The sequence below is a fragment of the Coffea eugenioides genome, chromosome 2, assembly GCF_003713205.1.
Source record: "Coffea eugenioides isolate CCC68of chromosome 2, Ceug_1.0, whole genome shotgun sequence".
In the NCBI taxonomy this organism is placed as follows: Eukaryota; Viridiplantae; Streptophyta; class Magnoliopsida; order Gentianales; family Rubiaceae; genus Coffea; species Coffea eugenioides.
In genome coordinates this window covers 33,140,818-33,158,184 of record NC_040036.1, presented here as the reverse complement: position 1 = coordinate 33,158,184, position 17,367 = coordinate 33,140,818, and the positions used below count along the sequence as shown (strand labels likewise).

General features: G+C 35.3%; 1 protein-coding gene across 1 annotated transcript; it reads left to right on the top strand.

Annotated features, from left to right (window-relative positions):
- Positions 1-9,902: 9,902 nt before the first annotated feature.
- Positions 9,903-14,793, top strand: LOC113759539 (protein STRICTOSIDINE SYNTHASE-LIKE 10-like). The gene is made up of 4 exons (XM_027302115.1): positions 9,903-10,004; positions 10,827-10,924; positions 12,561-12,826; positions 14,471-14,793. The coding sequence occupies exons 1-4, from the start codon at positions 9,903-9,905 to the stop codon at positions 14,791-14,793; spliced, it is 789 nt and encodes a 262-aa protein (XP_027157916.1).
- The last annotated feature ends 2,574 nt before the right edge of the window (positions 14,794-17,367 follow it).

Here is a 17,367-nt window from a genome sequence, read left to right as displayed (position 1 = left end):
AATAGCATAGACAAGTGATCAGCAGGCTCCTTAAGCTTCAACAAGCTATCAAATCTGCTTCTATGTAATTGTAGCTTGATAGATTCAGGAACTCTGTCCGCAACACTTGAAATATTTTTTGTAAAATCAGCAATATCTAGGGTTCTCTTACAAAAAAAACAAGGTAATTGGAATCAAATTAAATATAAGAAACTGTGGTTACATAGTACAATGGGACCTTATACTGTGAGCTCAGCATATAAGATACTGATGAGAGGAAAGAAGATCCAAGATGAGGAGGGAAGCAAGGACAGTGAAACAAGTACTCATAGCTCAACCAGCCAGTTGTGGTCTTGCCTATGGAAATTAAACATCAAGAACAAATTGAAGATTTCATGTGGAAATGTATAAACAATGCTCTTCCAGTCACTGAGGTAATTTTTAGCAGGACAAAGATGGGGGACCTTATATGCAAAGAGTGTGGAGAAGGAATTGAGATAGTAGAGCATACAGTTCTAAACTATAGGCAAGCTAAATAGGTCTGGGAGGTGGCACCTATCCAGTGGGACGGAGCTAGGGAACAACAAGGATGCTTTAAGGCATGGTGGAATGAAATCCTAGGAGCTAGACATAGACATTCTGATGCTGATCATCTAGCCTTAACAGTTAACATCCTATGGTAAGTTTGGAAGAGCTGGAATGAATTGGAATTCAACAATAAACAAAGACAATCAGTGCTAACAGTGCAGAAAGCTCATGAGGAGTGGATATTGTACAGTGATGCACATAAACTAGGGGAGACAATGAGTACAAAACAAATAGATGGTAACCAAATTCAGAGGACAGGAATGGAGTATCCAGAGGTGGTCAAAGTATGTATTGCTACTCGCAAGAGACCGGACACTAATGAGGTTGGCATAGGTGTGACTACTATGATTGAAGAAGACATTGTAGTGGCAGCTTGGGCTATGCATGAAAGAAGCTACAACTACCGGCAACTGGATGAAGTCGAGGCAATTAAATTAGCCATGAGTAAACTGGAAATAAAGAGGTGGAGGAAGATCATAGTCTAGATGGGGGACCCTATATGCAAAGGGTGTGGAGAAGGAATTGAGACAGCAGAGCATGCACTTCTAAGCTGTAGGCAAGCTAAGCAGGTCTGGGAGGTGGCACCTATCCAGTGGGATGGAGCTAGGGAACAACAAGGATGCTTTAAGGCATGGTGGAATGAAATCCTAGGAGTTAGACATAGACACTCTGGTGCTAATCATCTAGCCTTAATAGTTAACATCCTATGGCAAGTTTGGAAGAATAGGAATGAGTTGGAATTCAACAATAAAAAAAGACAATCAGTGCAAATAGTGCAGAACGCTCATGAGAAGTGGATAAAGTACAGTGATGCACATAGACAAGGGGAGACAACCAGTACAGAATAAACAGACGGTAACCAAACTCAAAGGACAGGAATGAAGGATCCAAAGGTGGTCAAAGTGTGCATTGCTACTCGCAGGAGGCCAGACACTAATGAGGTTGACATAGGTGTGACTGCCATGATTGAAGAAGACATTGTAGTGGCAGCTTGGGCTATGCATGAAAGAAACTACAATTGCCAGCAACTGGATGAAGCTGAGGCAATTAAATTAGCCATGAGTAAACTTGCAATAAAGAGGTGGAGGAAGATCATAGTCCAGAGTAGCAACAAGCAATTGCTCTAGCAAATCACATCTCTAAGTGTGAAAATATTAAAATGCACACTTTAATTAAGGATATACTTAGCTTAAAATCTCTGTTTTGTATGTGCCCGTTTTGTTTTAGAGCTGAGAATATTAACCATGTTAGTAATAGAATTAGTGGCTATGCTTTAGGCATTTTACATGATGAGGAGTGGATTAATCCTCTGTGCTACTAATGCATTTTTGTATAGAAATGAGGGGCTCTTGCTCCAAAGTGTAAAGTTACTTTGATCAATATAAATCAGTTATAGTTTCAGAAAAAAAAAAGAATCAAATTAAATAACCATAACTACAATAAAAGAATAAAGACATTTTTCTAAAAACTGGTAGAGGAAATGAATAAATTTACTGAGGCTGGGCCATTAGCTAAGGAAGAAAAAAGAGTGCTTACGACAATTCAGAAATCAAAACATAATCACACAGTAGAACATTGATATAGCTAACAACAAAACAACTAAAGGCTGTGACTATGGATTTAAGTATCAAGATAAGATCTTATGCTTTAAGCATATATTGTGATGAGGAAAGGATATATCCTGCTCCCTTGTGCTGATTGCACTTTTATATTGAAGCTTTAAGCCATTGCTCAAATCTGTACAGTTACAGTTGTCAATAAAACTTCTAATGTTTCAAAAAAAAAAACTAACTCTTGACATCAAGGCAACAACATAAATTCTAAAGAATTCAAGTGAAAGTTTCATACATAAATAATTCAAACAAATAGCATCTACTTTTTTAGGTAAAATTCTTCGATGCAATGCAATCAAACAATTAATCCAAATATGCTCATGAAAATTAAAGAACGTTGTCCACAACCACAACACCACAAGGGGATGCTATTCAATGAAATATCAGACAGTGTGATGATGCAGGCAGAGGGCCTTTTTCAGCCCAAGAAAATGTGTAAGCTTTCTAATGGAGAAAACTACTAACCAAATGCGTTAGAAGCTAAATTCTGAACCCCTCTCATAGTACAAGTCTAATTTGAGCTCCATTTTTTTCTGTAAATGTTTTGCAGAATGGTTTTTTTCGTGTAAGTCCCAATTGAAGGTAACATGAAAATCAATTCGAGTAAATCCAAAAAATTTAAAAGAGAAAAAATCTCCACATCTTATACTTGCAAAAAAATATGTTCTTCAGAGTCACCCTAAATCGTATTCCCATTTAACGAAGAATATCTCTGCTAAATCGAGATCAAAAAAGAAAGTTATCAATTTTGGTCAGAAAACATTAAAAGCAGAAAGCTTACACACCGCATTATGAACATCACTCCTTAATGGTCAGTCCACGCTAAAAGCCAGTCCAAACATGTGATTGCTTAATTTTCTGCAGTGGGGCAGAAACATATATAGTACTAGCAGAAGACAACTCAATATCTTATCTAGTTTTTATTCCTAGTTCTTACAATTCTATTCTTCTCTTTCTTCATTCTTTTTCCACATGGAGATGACCAACCAAGTAGCAAGGGAAGGAAAGTTTCGAATGAAGGAATGGGCGGGAACTGGTATTAGTGTAAATGGAAGGAGCTGGTAGTAGTGTAATGGGCAAATGGGCATTACCCAACTCTTTATAGGCATTTTACTTTCAAACATTTAATTTATGATAAACACATAAATGTTTGTAAGTAAAATTCAAAAAGTGTTACATAGAGAATGAATATATTTTAGATATGAATTCAAATTTTATAATTTTTAGGTGTATATTTGATAATAAGCCTAATATTTTTTAAACACTTTGTATAAACTAAAGAACCCTCGGAAATTACAAAAGTTTCACGACAGACCCATACATAATCATGGGTTACAAAAGGGTTATGGGTTGGATTTGGACACCCATACTTATAATTCGGTCTATCATTTAAATAAGTATCCCCATATTAAATTTGAAAAATTTCCGTCAACAAAATCCGTGGATGGATATAATGGATGTTGACCAGATATAACAAACGCATTTGTGGCAGAATGTTGGCCACATTTGCAATTGGAAACCGTTTGATAATCTGGTCCTTTGACAAATAATTCTGCAGCCAGATTATATCATAGCATTAAAAGTCACCAAACGTGATCATAGTCTTCACTTATTCCAAATAAAGTTCTAATTACCAAACCACATACTTTCTTTTTTGTTCACAAGTCGAGTTCTCAAAGCCTTTTCTGGTGATGTATCTATTCCTTGCTATTTATTTTTCCATTTTCATTCATTGCATAATTGTTGGTTTCTATGTTTTCTTATCCGTGCTCAGATTTAAATCAGGTGCATTTATCCATGGACGGATTTTATACGAATTATCAATATAATTGAAAATATTCTAACACAAACAACAAATATTGGGTTGGAAAACTTGACACTCATTCCTTTTATAATTATGCCAAATTACTATATAATTATTTAGATGAATAAATTAAAAATTAGTCTATATGTTCACTACTTTACTGTAATCCGTCACAGAAGAAGGGAAAATTTTCAAAACAAATCCATGGACGCATCTAGAGGAGTAGACCGGATTTTAAGGCCGCATTGTATCGACCGATTCAACAGATCCGGTCAGACGACTATAATCCGGACAAGGATTGTTGCTGGCCTGCTGTTCAAATAAAGAATCCACGAACGTATTCTCACTTTTCTTCCGCTTCATCTTCTTCAACCTTCAAATAGTGCACACACCTCTCCCCTTTCAATCCCACTTTTCACCATTTAATCTTCAATTTTTTGAAACCAAATCGTTAGTAAACATCTTGAAGTGGTCACCAACCAAATCTAGATCTTCTAGTTCTCGTTCTTTCTTTTTAAAATTAAATTTCAATGCTGCCAAGCCGTCATCCACTTCCTCGAATCTACCAGCTTGAATATGAGTCATCACTTGCGCAGCTCCTCTGAAATATTCTATCTCTAACTGCAATGCATGCTTTCAATAAAATTTCTTCATCAATTCAACAATTCGCACATGCGAGTTCTCTTTTTCCTCCTGCAAGTTAAGTTTCCAATTTACACTATTGAAACACAGTGGTTATAGTTTCTTCCCATTCCCCGTTAAAAGATAACATAGACATACCTCATGCTTTTTAGCCAACTATAAAAGATTTTGCTCCACTTTCTTCTACAAGGTGGCATTTTCATTCCAAAGCAACGTGGTTTTCGCTGCTCTTCTTCCTTAACATCAGCTATAGATTTCAAGAGACTGAATAATCAGGTAATTGACATGTCTGGTCATCTATTCTTCTTTGAAATGTTGCAATTTTCACCTTTATTTTTTCCCTTAAAACCAATGCATTTTCTCCTTTCCTTCACAAGAACCCGAATAAACAAACCTAGAAAATATTACTTCATTTTTCAACAATAAAGAATGAAAAAGAAAGGAGCCTTGACTGGAGTTGTTACCTACAGCTCACCAATGATCCCATCCATTGTTTCCAAGGAAAAAATTGGTTACATTCTTTTTGCTTTTTGATATGTGCATAATACAAGTGCAGATGTAAATGTACATAGTATGCTCCAGATTTAGAAACATATAACTAATCTATACCTCATTCGTGTGGAAGTGTATGACCAAATCTCTTCCGGACAATCTTTTGTCATTTAGACTGATGCCTACACTGCTTATGGTGCTCATCCCCTCCCTCCTGATCATGCTATCTATTCTCCAGCAATCCATGCTCGGTAACAAGATTCATGAAATTTTTTCACTTGTTACTGTCTTCTGTTATGGCTAATTGACCGAAAGGGTTCTGTTTAATGAATTCTTCTACATTATCAGCATCAGCCAATTTCTCCAAGTACTATACAAAGTTTCCTTTAGGATCTACAGATTTTTTTTTTCAGGTTAGTTGAAAATTTCAGGATTGTTGAAAAATAAAAATTACAAGGCCAAGAAAAATGCTTCTTACCTAGACAATTGTCCTCTGCACTCAAAGAATTATATGATGCAGGGAAGATGGCATTGTATCTCTAAATAATTCAACAAAGGACAATAATTAGAACATCATCCAGACCAGAAAGAAGGAATATACCACATAAAGAACTTTGAGCTAGTACACTTACAGAATTAAGGAATGATTTGTATGGAGAATCATCAACTAATACTATGTTAGATCCATTATATAAATTGAAATCTCGCCAAACTTTTTTCAAGTCCTTAAACATCACATTTTTCTCTATATTTTCTTTCAGTTTGGCTTTTGTCACAGTGCAAGAATCCTGATCCTGCAAAATATAGCAGTATCAAACAAGACATTACCCAAAAATTTTACTAAGAGACTGATTCTGCAATTTTTGATAATTACAAATGAAGTCTCACCCAAACAAACAATAGTTGTTCTTAAAAACCTTTACCCATTCGTTTTGATATACTTTGAAGTATAGGTTGAATATTATGCCTGGTAAAAAAATGAAATGCTGAAAAGTAGAAAAAAGGGAAGACATAATGTATGAATCAATTAACTAAAATATAGGTTGAAGCATGCCTTTTTTTAATGACCAGATTGCCACAATGAAATTTGACAAGCAAAATTTCAAAAACTCAATGCAATGGGGTCTAAAGGTAAAGCCATGTTGTTTGGATCTACTGTGAGGTAAACTGGTCAAAAGCACTCCATTCAGATCCAGAATAAGAAGTTTCTTTTTCGACCCCTTATCTTGCAAATCTCCTTTGGCATCGGTCTCCTTTTTCTATTTATTTTCTTTCAGGAAAACAGCATAATTGAAGGGGTCTGCCAATTTATCCAATGCAATCTCCCAGACAGCAAGCTTCCTAGCAATGGCTGTACATAAAAATATTAGGAGTTGGATGCAATAAGCTAAGCCTGCTAGAAGGACAACATGGATTAGTGCACTTACTGGTCCAATAATGTTGGGTCGACACCCCATTGCCTAATATTGCATATATTTCATTGTGAGAATTCCACAACTTGTTCCATCTCCCTGTCTTGAATTGTGATTGACAAGAAAAAATGTCCACCTAGGATCCTTATTTAACAATCTACTCAAAATCCATACCTATGCCCAAAAAAAGGAAAAAAAAGAAAGAAAGACATTGCAGTGATCATCTTACATTCTTTCATATTAAGATAAGCTGCACAAACATAAAGCGAAATAAGTTACAAATTTGCAAATTTTCAGAAAGTATGGGGCCCTTCCTCAACATATTCTAAAATAAATAAAGTACATTCTCTTACGGCAAGTCTTATTAGACACAATTTTGTTATTTTTTATTTTTTATTTTTTATTTTTCGAAATAATTTAGAGATACTAGCAGAAAATAGTAATGTTAAATCCCCTAAACATATGTGCAGTAAAAGTGATTTTCCACTAAAATATAGCAACAGGCAAAATATTTAACTTTTGCCTAACCTCATAATCATGTTATGAAGTCAAGTTGGGGTAAGCAATGTTGATCATTCAAATATAGACAAAGAATCAATCGTGGAGTTTTGCATAAAAAATCCTAGCACGCATGAACATTGCACATAACACAATGTCTTCTGATAAAAAACTTGAGATTAATAAGTCACAGGGATGGATTCACATGGCCCTGACCGAATCTCGAGGTTGGATTTTGTCAAAAATTTTGTTTCAAAAGAGTTACCCTCTGTCAAGAATCTGGTCAAAAAATCTGACCAAATATAGATAAATCCACAGCCAGTTTCATGTTGAATAAAATTGCTTCATTTGAAAAAATGAAGTTCAATTTTTCAAGCATTTTTTCTACTTTTTGAGGCATTGAATGGTCTCATGCCTGCAAACAATTGTAACACCAATACCTTTGTTGATAGACTCTAACAAAGAAAGACACTGCCATGGTCATCCTATATTCTTTCATATTAAGATAACCTGCAATATATCTTGTACGTACCAGCGATTACATTACACCCTCATAGTATGATTTCTCATGGACCAAAGAATCAACTATGTAGACTTCCTTTTCCTTCACATGAGCAACCATCAAATACCAATGCTTGTGTAAAGTTGTAGGGAAAAAGATCTGCAATATCATATAATAAACAATATCTAATTGAACAAATATCCAATTGCTAACAACTATGCAATAAGTATAGATATATAACTTAAAATAATGGATGCATTTGTAATGTTATAGATGACAAAGCAATGAGAATGATAAAATTGTTGGAATAGTTTGTGAATTGAAATGAAACTAAGACTTGTTAAGACTCAAAAGTTTGGGCAAAAAACAGTTTTCAATATATTGAAAACCCATTTAAAATCCAGTCATGGATTGATATCTGATTCTGGACCGGATTCAAATCCATCCATGGATTGTGAAGGTTGTGGACCAAATTTCGATCTTGGATTCAAATCCGCTAATCTGGTCAACTATGTAGTAAATCTGGCCATGGATTAAAATCCGGCCAAATAATCCGGTCAACTGTGTAACAAGTCCAGCATGGGTTTAAGCATACATCCCCTAAATCCGGTAGACCGTGTAGTCAATTTGGGTATGGATTTGAGGCGTTTGTTGGTTTGTCCACTAAAGGTGACTAAAGAGCCTCTTGATGACCATTACAATCATGAAACGGTTTGGCATTGTACAGGAAACTAATGCAACCTCTCGAACTTTTCTAGTGCTTGTAAATCCCCATCACCAATAAAAATGTGAATACCTTTCCTGCAGTTTTCATGAATTCCATCTTGTCTTTAAGATCAGGAATCTCTGGAGTTGTGGGTGCTTTAGATGGATAAGCTGTCACATAAATTCTTTGCAATAAAGTGAATGACAAGCAAGAGTCATATGAATTTTGCTAGCCACAAGAAAATAAGTAATAATATTAGAACTTACCCAAAATGTAGGATGGGTGAAAGTAAATTGCTGATACTCTTTTTGGAGTAAATGAGTGTATTGCACGATGATCTTAAAGTAATAGAATACATTAACAGATTCAGTAAAATGCTATTAAGACAAAAAAAATAAAGAAAGAGCTATTACTGTTCAAAAGAATAAAAAACTAAACCATGTCCTCAACCCAAGCCTTATCATCCATAACTTTCTCCAAATGTTCTTTGTTAAGAGTATAAATCCCTATCTCATCTGTTTCCTTCACATAGCTGTGGAAGATGAAATAAAAAATCACAGAAATCACAAAACAATGACATATTTTCATTGACTAAAGCCACTAACTTCAACATACGCTGCAGAAAGGATTTCTCTGAGATGAATATATGCAGATGCTTCCAAATCATTCTCTACTGCTTTAGAACCTTCAGCACAACACTGTTCATTAATGAAATTAGTATATATTAAAATCGGAGAAAAAACATAAGGAACATGTCTCGCATCTTTTAGAAATGTCAATTTTTCCAATTTGATATCTTTCAGCTCCAAGTCACCAATCACATTTGAAATTTTTCCAAGATTCTTTGTAATCTAGGAAGAAAATAATCAGGTTATACATTTTGGTTAGTTGACATAAAGAAAAGAAAAAAATAATAAGATGAAAAGGAACACATTAACATACACTTACCAATTTATGAAGTCACATATAATACGACAAGTTCTCTTCATTGTTTGGACTTTGTTGTGAAAATGTAACAACCTCACAAGACTGCTCTTTTTCTACTTCCAAAGTTGGCAACTTCTCAGCTCCACCTTCACCATTGTGTTTAACACCTAACAACTTGTCATCTCCAACAAATATCCCAACACTATCCACCCTTTCAGCTCTACCATCAAGCTTCTCATCTCCACAATCACCATCGGGTTCAGCACCCGAAAAATCCTCAACCCTAGCAAGCACTGGGTTCAGCACCTCTTCAGCTCTACCATCACCACGGGGTTCAGTGCTTGAAAACTTCTCCACTCTAGCAAATGTCTCCACCTTATCCAACTCAGCTTTACCTTCACCACTAAGTTCAGCTTGTTGCATCTCTGGGGTTGGTTGCACGTCAATGCCCAACTTTGCTTCAATGCGTAGAATGATTTCACCATGGCACTGAAGCTCTCGCATCACTTTCTTCTCAAAGTAGCTAAACATATCAATGAAGTGCCTCCATCCTGGTCGAGTGTTTAGAAGAGGTGGTGGAGCTTGAGCGTGGCTAGTTGGCTACTGAAGTGGCTGAGAAGTGGAGGCTCCTGCTTGTTGCTCTTCCTGTGGTTGTTGTTGTTGGCCACTAGTTCCTTCACCCTGTTGTTGGCCACTAGTTCCTTTATCCTGAACCAAATTTCTACCAAAATCAGTAGAAATGCCAAGTCTTTTGCAGGTGGCTTTTCCTAAGGCATCGGTGGGCTTTATGATCACCGGTTTTAGCCCAGAAAAGTTCACTCTTGCCTTTTGGAAAGCTATGGTGAGGAATCAAGCGTATGGAAAGCATGTGGCTTCTTGCTCCTAGCCACAATCCATATATGCTTGATGAAAATGCTGCCTAAGAGACAATATTTTTCCTGTGGCACCCCTCGAATGATTTGGTCTAAAAAAAAAGAACACTTGTTTGAGTTTCATTAGTTCCACTCACCCTAGGGATGATATTAGTACCGAACAAATAAATAAGGATGCGGTGCTAATAATTTTTAAAATGAGATGTGTACAAGATTCTTTTCTTATTGTTGGAGGATTCAGTCTTCACATTGAAGCGTTTAAGAGCTTCGTCCTTATTCCAATCACTTGGAGGAGTGAAGACCTTTTTCAAATCTACTTTCTCCCTGCTTGGGCACATTAAGCCAACTTCTCACATCATCTTTGGTAATACGGACTTTTCTTGCTCTAACAATGCTGACAATTTCATCAAATTTGAGGTCACATGCTCTTTTGTTAGGAATATTAGTTTAGAACTCCTGTACTAAGTCTAGATAATAACAGTTGGGGAGATTAAACAATCCTCGCCACCCAACCTTATCAAAGGTGTCCTTCACATGATAATGGTTGTCAACCATAGGATCAGTGTCTTTTTCAACTAGAACTTTGGATTTAGCTAGAATCCTCTCATCGTGCCAGACTTGGTTAGCTGCAGAGGTAAATCGGGTACGATCATACTACTCATCTTCCTTAGTTTGGGCGTCTTGTAGCTGCTCCTCCTCTTCAAATGAATTAGGTTGTTGCTGCTGCTCCTCCTCAGTTAGACGTTGACCAACAGTCATTTTGGTACGACGTGGCTGTGCGGTGGAGGTAGACGCACTACCCTTATGCCGGTATTTCTGATGGCCGGATAATCAAGTGGCTTCCAGATGAGGGGCGTTGGACCAATTTTGCTATAACAACCCCACACAGGTTTGGATATTTTTCCCAACTTTATTAAGTATTCAAATGTCAGAGTATGCCTTTTTTACTTCTTAGACCACTTTTATGCTATGTTTTCAGACTCGGACCGGATATCGACTCGGCTGAGGTCAAAGGTCAGGGGTCAATGGGTTCGACCGGGTTCAACCGGGGTTGAATCGGATGACGTCATAAATATATATTAATGATATATAATTAAAATAATATATAAAAATTCCCTTTAAATTGATGGTTTATAACTTTATATGCATATTTGATGAGTTTGGATTTAGTCCAAAAGAAATGCACTTCAAAATTATAGGTAAATTTGTAGTTTAAAAAAATATAATGGGTGGATTTTATACTTCTTAAAATAATACTTCTTAAAATAATAGGGGGTCAAATGAAATTATTAAAACAATTTTGGAGCAAGCATACCTAATATGATGTTAGCCGCCGCCCCAATTTGCTTTTGACTTTATCCTGGCACCTTTTCGGCTTTTCTTTCTCTCATTCACCGGAGCTCTTTTCTTGTACTTTATCTCCACAATAACTCCTTTCCTCCCATTCCTTCTTCTTCCACCCCAGTAATACTCTTCCTATTTCTTTGCATTTTCCTCAAGTCTCCACGCTGCCTGCCACTGCTTCATTTATCTTATTGTCTTCCCATCATTGCCAATCTTATGTTTCTTTCATCTTTTCGTTTTCCTGATTTTTTTTTTTACCTTTGCAAATTTAATTTGCTAATTTTTCTTTTTGAACTCAGAAATCGTCTTTCTTTTTTTTTTTCTAATTTCTCTTTTCTTTATGTTTCTCCTTTCTACAATTTTCTTTGTCTTTTTTTTCATTTATTGACATGAGATCTATGAGATCTTATTTAAAAATTAATTATAAAAGCTGGTTTTGATTGAGTCCATGCCAGCTGATGATATGTGAGAAGAACAAGAAGGAAGCTATGCTGCTGAGAACTAAACTCACAAGCGGGAAGAAAAAAGTTAGAAGGAAAGGAAAAATGGAAAAGCCCGGTTTTAACGGTTCGTACCGGTTTCCGGTCGAACCCCGGTTTTGACCAAATTTGACCGAGTTTTGGCCAACCGAGTTTTAATGGCAACTCGGACCGGATGCCTGACCGGTTCCCGGTCCAACCGGCCGGTCCGGTCCGAGTTTGAAAACATGGCTTTTATGTAAATGTACTCATCCCCATTTTTCAATTCTACAATCTAGCTATACATCTATTAAGAAAATAAATATTCTGCCTTCAGTAATTAAAGTTTGGATGTGACCTCAAATTTCTTTTCATTGCTAGTTTGGATTTGATGTAATCCCCATTTTTCAGTAATTTGACTCCAGTGTCGAATTTCTTTTCACCCTTACAAGTTTGGAGTCAAATTTCAAAATATTGTTTTAAACATGTAGCACGCATTAAAGATTGCTTGTGTAAACAAATTCTTGCATTGATAAAGTGAAAGAGATTAATCCTAATTTGTTTAGCTTGATTTGGCAAAAGTTAGAGGTCAAACTCATTCAAAGACACCAGAATGCGAGGATTACATCATTTTACAAGTTTCTTTTACAAAGTTTTGCCTAATTGGGGATTGTTTTATTCATTGTTACTAATTTCTGTTTAGATTCTAAATAGTGGGAGCAGATCTGGTTGTGAAGGTCCACAAGACAATGTTCTAACCGAGTCAAAATGTGGGCGACCACTTGGTCTATGTTTCAATCAGAAGTATGGAAATCTGTACATTGCGGATGCTTATATGGGTCTCTTAGTTGTAGGTCCTAATGGTCGATTGGCTGCATCATTAGCAAAGGAAGCTGAAGGAGTTCCTTTCAAATTCACCAATGATGTAGTTGTTGATCAAAATAGTGGCATCGTCTATTTCACTGACAGTAGTGCAATATTCCAAGAAGGTAAATTCATACTACATCTTATATTTATACAGTGAAGGTTATTTTTACTTATACCCATTAAAGATATAGCCAAACAGCTAAAAGTTTCTTCAACAAAAGATGGGTTTTCAACTACTTGCATTACCATAAGTCCCCTTTCTTTCCTTTTACTTGCTTGTTGGACACCATCAGTGTTGTGAAACTAATACGAAATGGAAGATGACCATTGAAGTTAAAAAGTTTTTTTATTTTTTTTCCAGCACAGAAAGAGTGGGATTTAATAAACGGAAATTAGAAACCAAAATCTCAAATTTTTGGAGTTTCAACTTTAGCCACTAGATTAGAGGCCGCTAAGTGAAGTTAAAAAGTTGGACATAGGTTCGTTTTAAGGGTTAATAACACTTTGCCCCACTTGAATCTATGGGGTGGTAACATTTTACCACCTTGTATTTCAAAAATATACATTTCACCCCCCAAATTAATTATATTTTGTACATTTAACTTTAACCAATCCATGTGCATATTTTTCTTTCCAAATGACGCCAAATCTCCTAATTTCTCAACGGTCAAATTTTATATTGTTGTATTTTCTTGTTATGTATTTACCATAATATTCTATTATTGCATGCTATGATATTGGATTACAGTATAAATTAAATTAAAAAAAAATCCCTAACTGCTACCTTATCTCCGTCCTTTTTCACTACCTTGTGGATGCTTCCATTGTGACTACTACTATTTTTTTTTTACATTTTTTTAAAAATATATATAACACTAATAAAATCGAAATTATCATTCTTTTGAATATTTAGACAAAAACAACTGCACTTATTAGTCATTTTTTCACATTTGGTATTACGTAAAATCTAAATCAATATCCATGAATTTTTTTACAAAATATATGCAACACCTGACAAATAAAAACTCAAGAAAATTAACATAACAAAATCATAATTTCACTACAAACACAAAAAGTTGCCAAGAAAGGGTACATTATTTTATCACAACAAAATACCATTTTGTTAATTTTAAATTACAATATACTCATACATATTAGTACTATAATACATTATACATATAAGGCGGGGGCGGGCAAGGCACGGGTGGAGCCCTATTTAAACTGACTCTAAATTATAGATAAGTTTACATAATAAGTTAATTAAATTGCTATCCAACATCACATCTTGTAATAGCAAAATATTTTGATGAATATATAATAAGGAAATGCAACAAGCTAAAAGCTGACCATTGAGGAAATAGGAAAACTGGGGTTAATTTGGAAAGAAAAATATGCTCATAAGTTTGTCAAAATTAAAAGTAAAAATATAATTCACTTTGGAGGGCAAAATATATATTTTTGAAGTTTAGGGTGGTAAACTGTTACAACCCCATAGGTTCAAGGGGCAAAGTGTTATGAACCCTAGTTTTAAAAGTTTAACTAGAAATATGCGTCAATCGAGAATACCAAAATTCCTTTGCTAGATTGGCCTCCTGTTAGTCTGTGTGCCTGCCCATATAGTCCAAAGATCTATCATAACTAATACCTAAATTTTAACACTGATTCAAGAATATTCAAAGAAACAGCTTGTTTTTTGGATTATATGTTTGTAATTTTTCTATCCTCAAACATAAGTACCATTAATCGTAATGCTCCAAATTTCAGAGATTTTGCTCTAGTGATACTTACTGGAGACAACTCGGGAAGGTTACTGAAATTTGATCCAAAGACTAATCAAGTAACCGTTCTCCTGAAGAATCTCATGTTTCCAAATGGAGTGGTATTGAGCAAAAATAATGATTTTCTGCCGGTTGCTGAAACCACAAATTGTAGAGTATTGAAGTATTGGCTTGAACCATCGAAAGCTGGGACAGTTGAAATCTTTGCCAAGCTTCCAGGAAGGCCGGACAACATCAAAAGAAACCAAAATGGAGAATTTGGGTGGCAGTTGTTTCACTGGAGAACGTGTTTAATCCATTCGGATCGATAGTTAAATTGAGTCAAAATGGTGACATACTGAAGATAATAGAGGCTGGAAACGGAGAAGAATGGCGATTTAGTTGCGATGTAAATGAAGAGAATGAACATTTATGGATAGGATCTGTAGCAGAACCTTATGTTGCCAAAATAAAGCTGTAAAGCTAGACTTGTATCAGTTGCTAAGTTGATGTGGGATAATTTACGTAATCCATTTCACTGGCAAGTGCAATCAACTTTTTTAGTAGGTTTTCTTTTCTTTTTTGCAACAAAAGAGAATCGAATTTAATGACTTCATTTTTGTACTACTTCATTGTTTACTACATTCGACTTTTTAGAGACTTTTTTCCCCCTTTTGTAGATTTTGACAGTGCATGTCTTCAAAATTGATTCACATTCCAGTTGTGCATATGGAAAACAAATCTCAGAATCTAGTCTTTTCCGTAAAAAAATCTTGGATGATATTAGGTAATTAATCCAAAATGTCCTCTCATACGAATTTTCACATAATTTACGGCACGCACGGAGCCACATAGGTTCAAGAGGGGGCAATCTGCCCCCACTTAATTTTCAAAAACCGCTATATGCAAAATGCGCGTATTATTGGCATTTTTTTTCCTCACACAAATTTATACATTTCAGGTCAATATTAACTGGTACTAAAAGCGAAAAACATTTAGAGACTAAAAAGTCAAAACTGAGAAATTGGCATTTCTTATCTTATTCACTCTGCTTGGATTGTGGAGTTTTCCACAAACTTATTTTTATTTTTGAAGTGTATAGTAGTATACTTCAAAACACTTTCAAAAACATTCTAAATACACACAATCTCAAATACATCTTTAAAAAAAACACTCTACAACTTCTTTTTTCTTCCATTCACCATTGCCACCCCCTCCCCTCCTCTCCCTACAACCCTCCCTTTTCCCAACCTGTCACGGCCCAGCCCATGACTGGTCGTGGGTCACGACCTGCAACTAGATCAGGAAAATGGAGGGTTATCGAGAAGAAGGGGAGGGGGAGGGAGGAGGAAAAAGGGGAAGGTAGGAAGAGGTAAGAGGGAGGAGAGAGGAGGGAGGGGGAAGAGGCAGTGGCATGGAAGGAGCGGAGGGGGTGGCGACGGTGTACAGAGGGAGGCAGGGGAAGGATGGTGGGTGTAAGAAATATTTTACAAATTTTTAAAAATACATACAATAAATTTAAATTTTAAAAATATCCGCAACTATATCCCAAAATAACCTAAATCAACGTGACATCTATAACCGGAAAAGTTATTAACATACACCGCTTCAAATAAAGTTTTTTTTAAAAACACTCCAAAAAAACCACTAATCCCATTATAGAGTAGTAGATATTATATAAACAAAAATTTTCCGGGATATTTTGTGCAAATATAAATTTGTTTACAAGCTTGGCAAAATATTTAAAAATATTGAAGGGAGTTGTTGTTTAGGGAATTTAAGTTTCTTTGATATATATATTTATATATTTATATATATATATATATATGAGGGGTTATTGATGTCAATTGATTACCTTGTTGATCCACTTGACCCCTATGCATAGAAGATTTGAATTGATTAGAGTTGTATACGAATTGAGGAAACCACCTATAAAAATGCCAAGTTAAGGTCCTTAATCTTTCGGTATTCCTTTAAGAGACTTCCTTTTGAATTCAAAGTATACCAAAAAAAAGAAAAAAAGTTTCTACAGTTTGCTTTATGGAATCAAATTGTTTCCAAGGCTTATAAAGAAGAGCCCGACTGTTCTACTTCGAAAAACATTACTCTATTTTAGACAACGAAAATAAAAACCTTTATTCGGCTTCTCACTGCAAATTCCATTCTTTCGATTCTTTCTTCAGTATGGGTTCTAAGCATTGGTTTGCATCTTTCTCTACCCTACTTCTCATAGCTATATTGATCTACAATGCTGGAATTGTTAGTTGTCAAATTAAGGACTCTCAAAATTTTCCGATTTATGATGCAACCGGACCTAAGAGTATTGCCTTTGATCGGTATGGTGGTGACCTGTATACGGGCATTTCTGATGGTCGCATAATAAAATGGGATACAATTCTGAATCGTTGGGTCGATCTTGTTGTAACAACTCCATGCAGGTTTCTATTTATGCTTCCATCTATGACTTTTTTTTTTGTATATTCAATCCCTGTAATTGTTATTAGTTCTGTGTCTATTTACATACCACAAAATATATACCATTTATAAAACTAAAGAAGCGGTAGATAGTGCAAACAATTTTAGTTATCTTTTGAACTTTCAACTTTATCTTTACAAAAAATTAATTTTTACCCTCATCATCTACTTACATATTGCCTTTATAACTACTTATAATAGCCCTAATTTAAATACCAAATTACTATAACATTACAAGCTGAAGTTCTTTAATAAAAAGTTTATATCAATTTGATTTATATAGAAAAACAAAAGTTTTGTATAAAATTAATTCACGCCCTTAACACTAGTAGGAAGAAACTCTTTATAGCCATCTAATTTGTTTTGTTTCATCGTGGAATTGCCACGACCCATGAATTCGAGATTTGTAGAATTTTGCAATATTGGTTGCT

What these genes read in the sequence shown, in the direction of transcription:
- LOC113759539 (XM_027302115.1), top strand. Translation starts at nt 9,903, where the DNA reads ATGCCAAGTCTTTTGCAGGTGGCTTTTCCTAAGGCATCGGTGGGCTTT. An exon ending in GCTATAACAACCCCACACAG is followed by an intron (nt 10,925 to 12,560) that starts GTTTGGATATTT and finishes TAGTGGGAGCAG; the next exon opens with ATCTGGTTGTGAAGGTCCAC. An exon ending in TAGTGCAATATTCCAAGAAG is followed by an intron (nt 12,827 to 14,470) that starts GTAAATTCATAC and finishes CAAATTTCAGAG; the next exon opens with ATTTTGCTCTAGTGATACTT.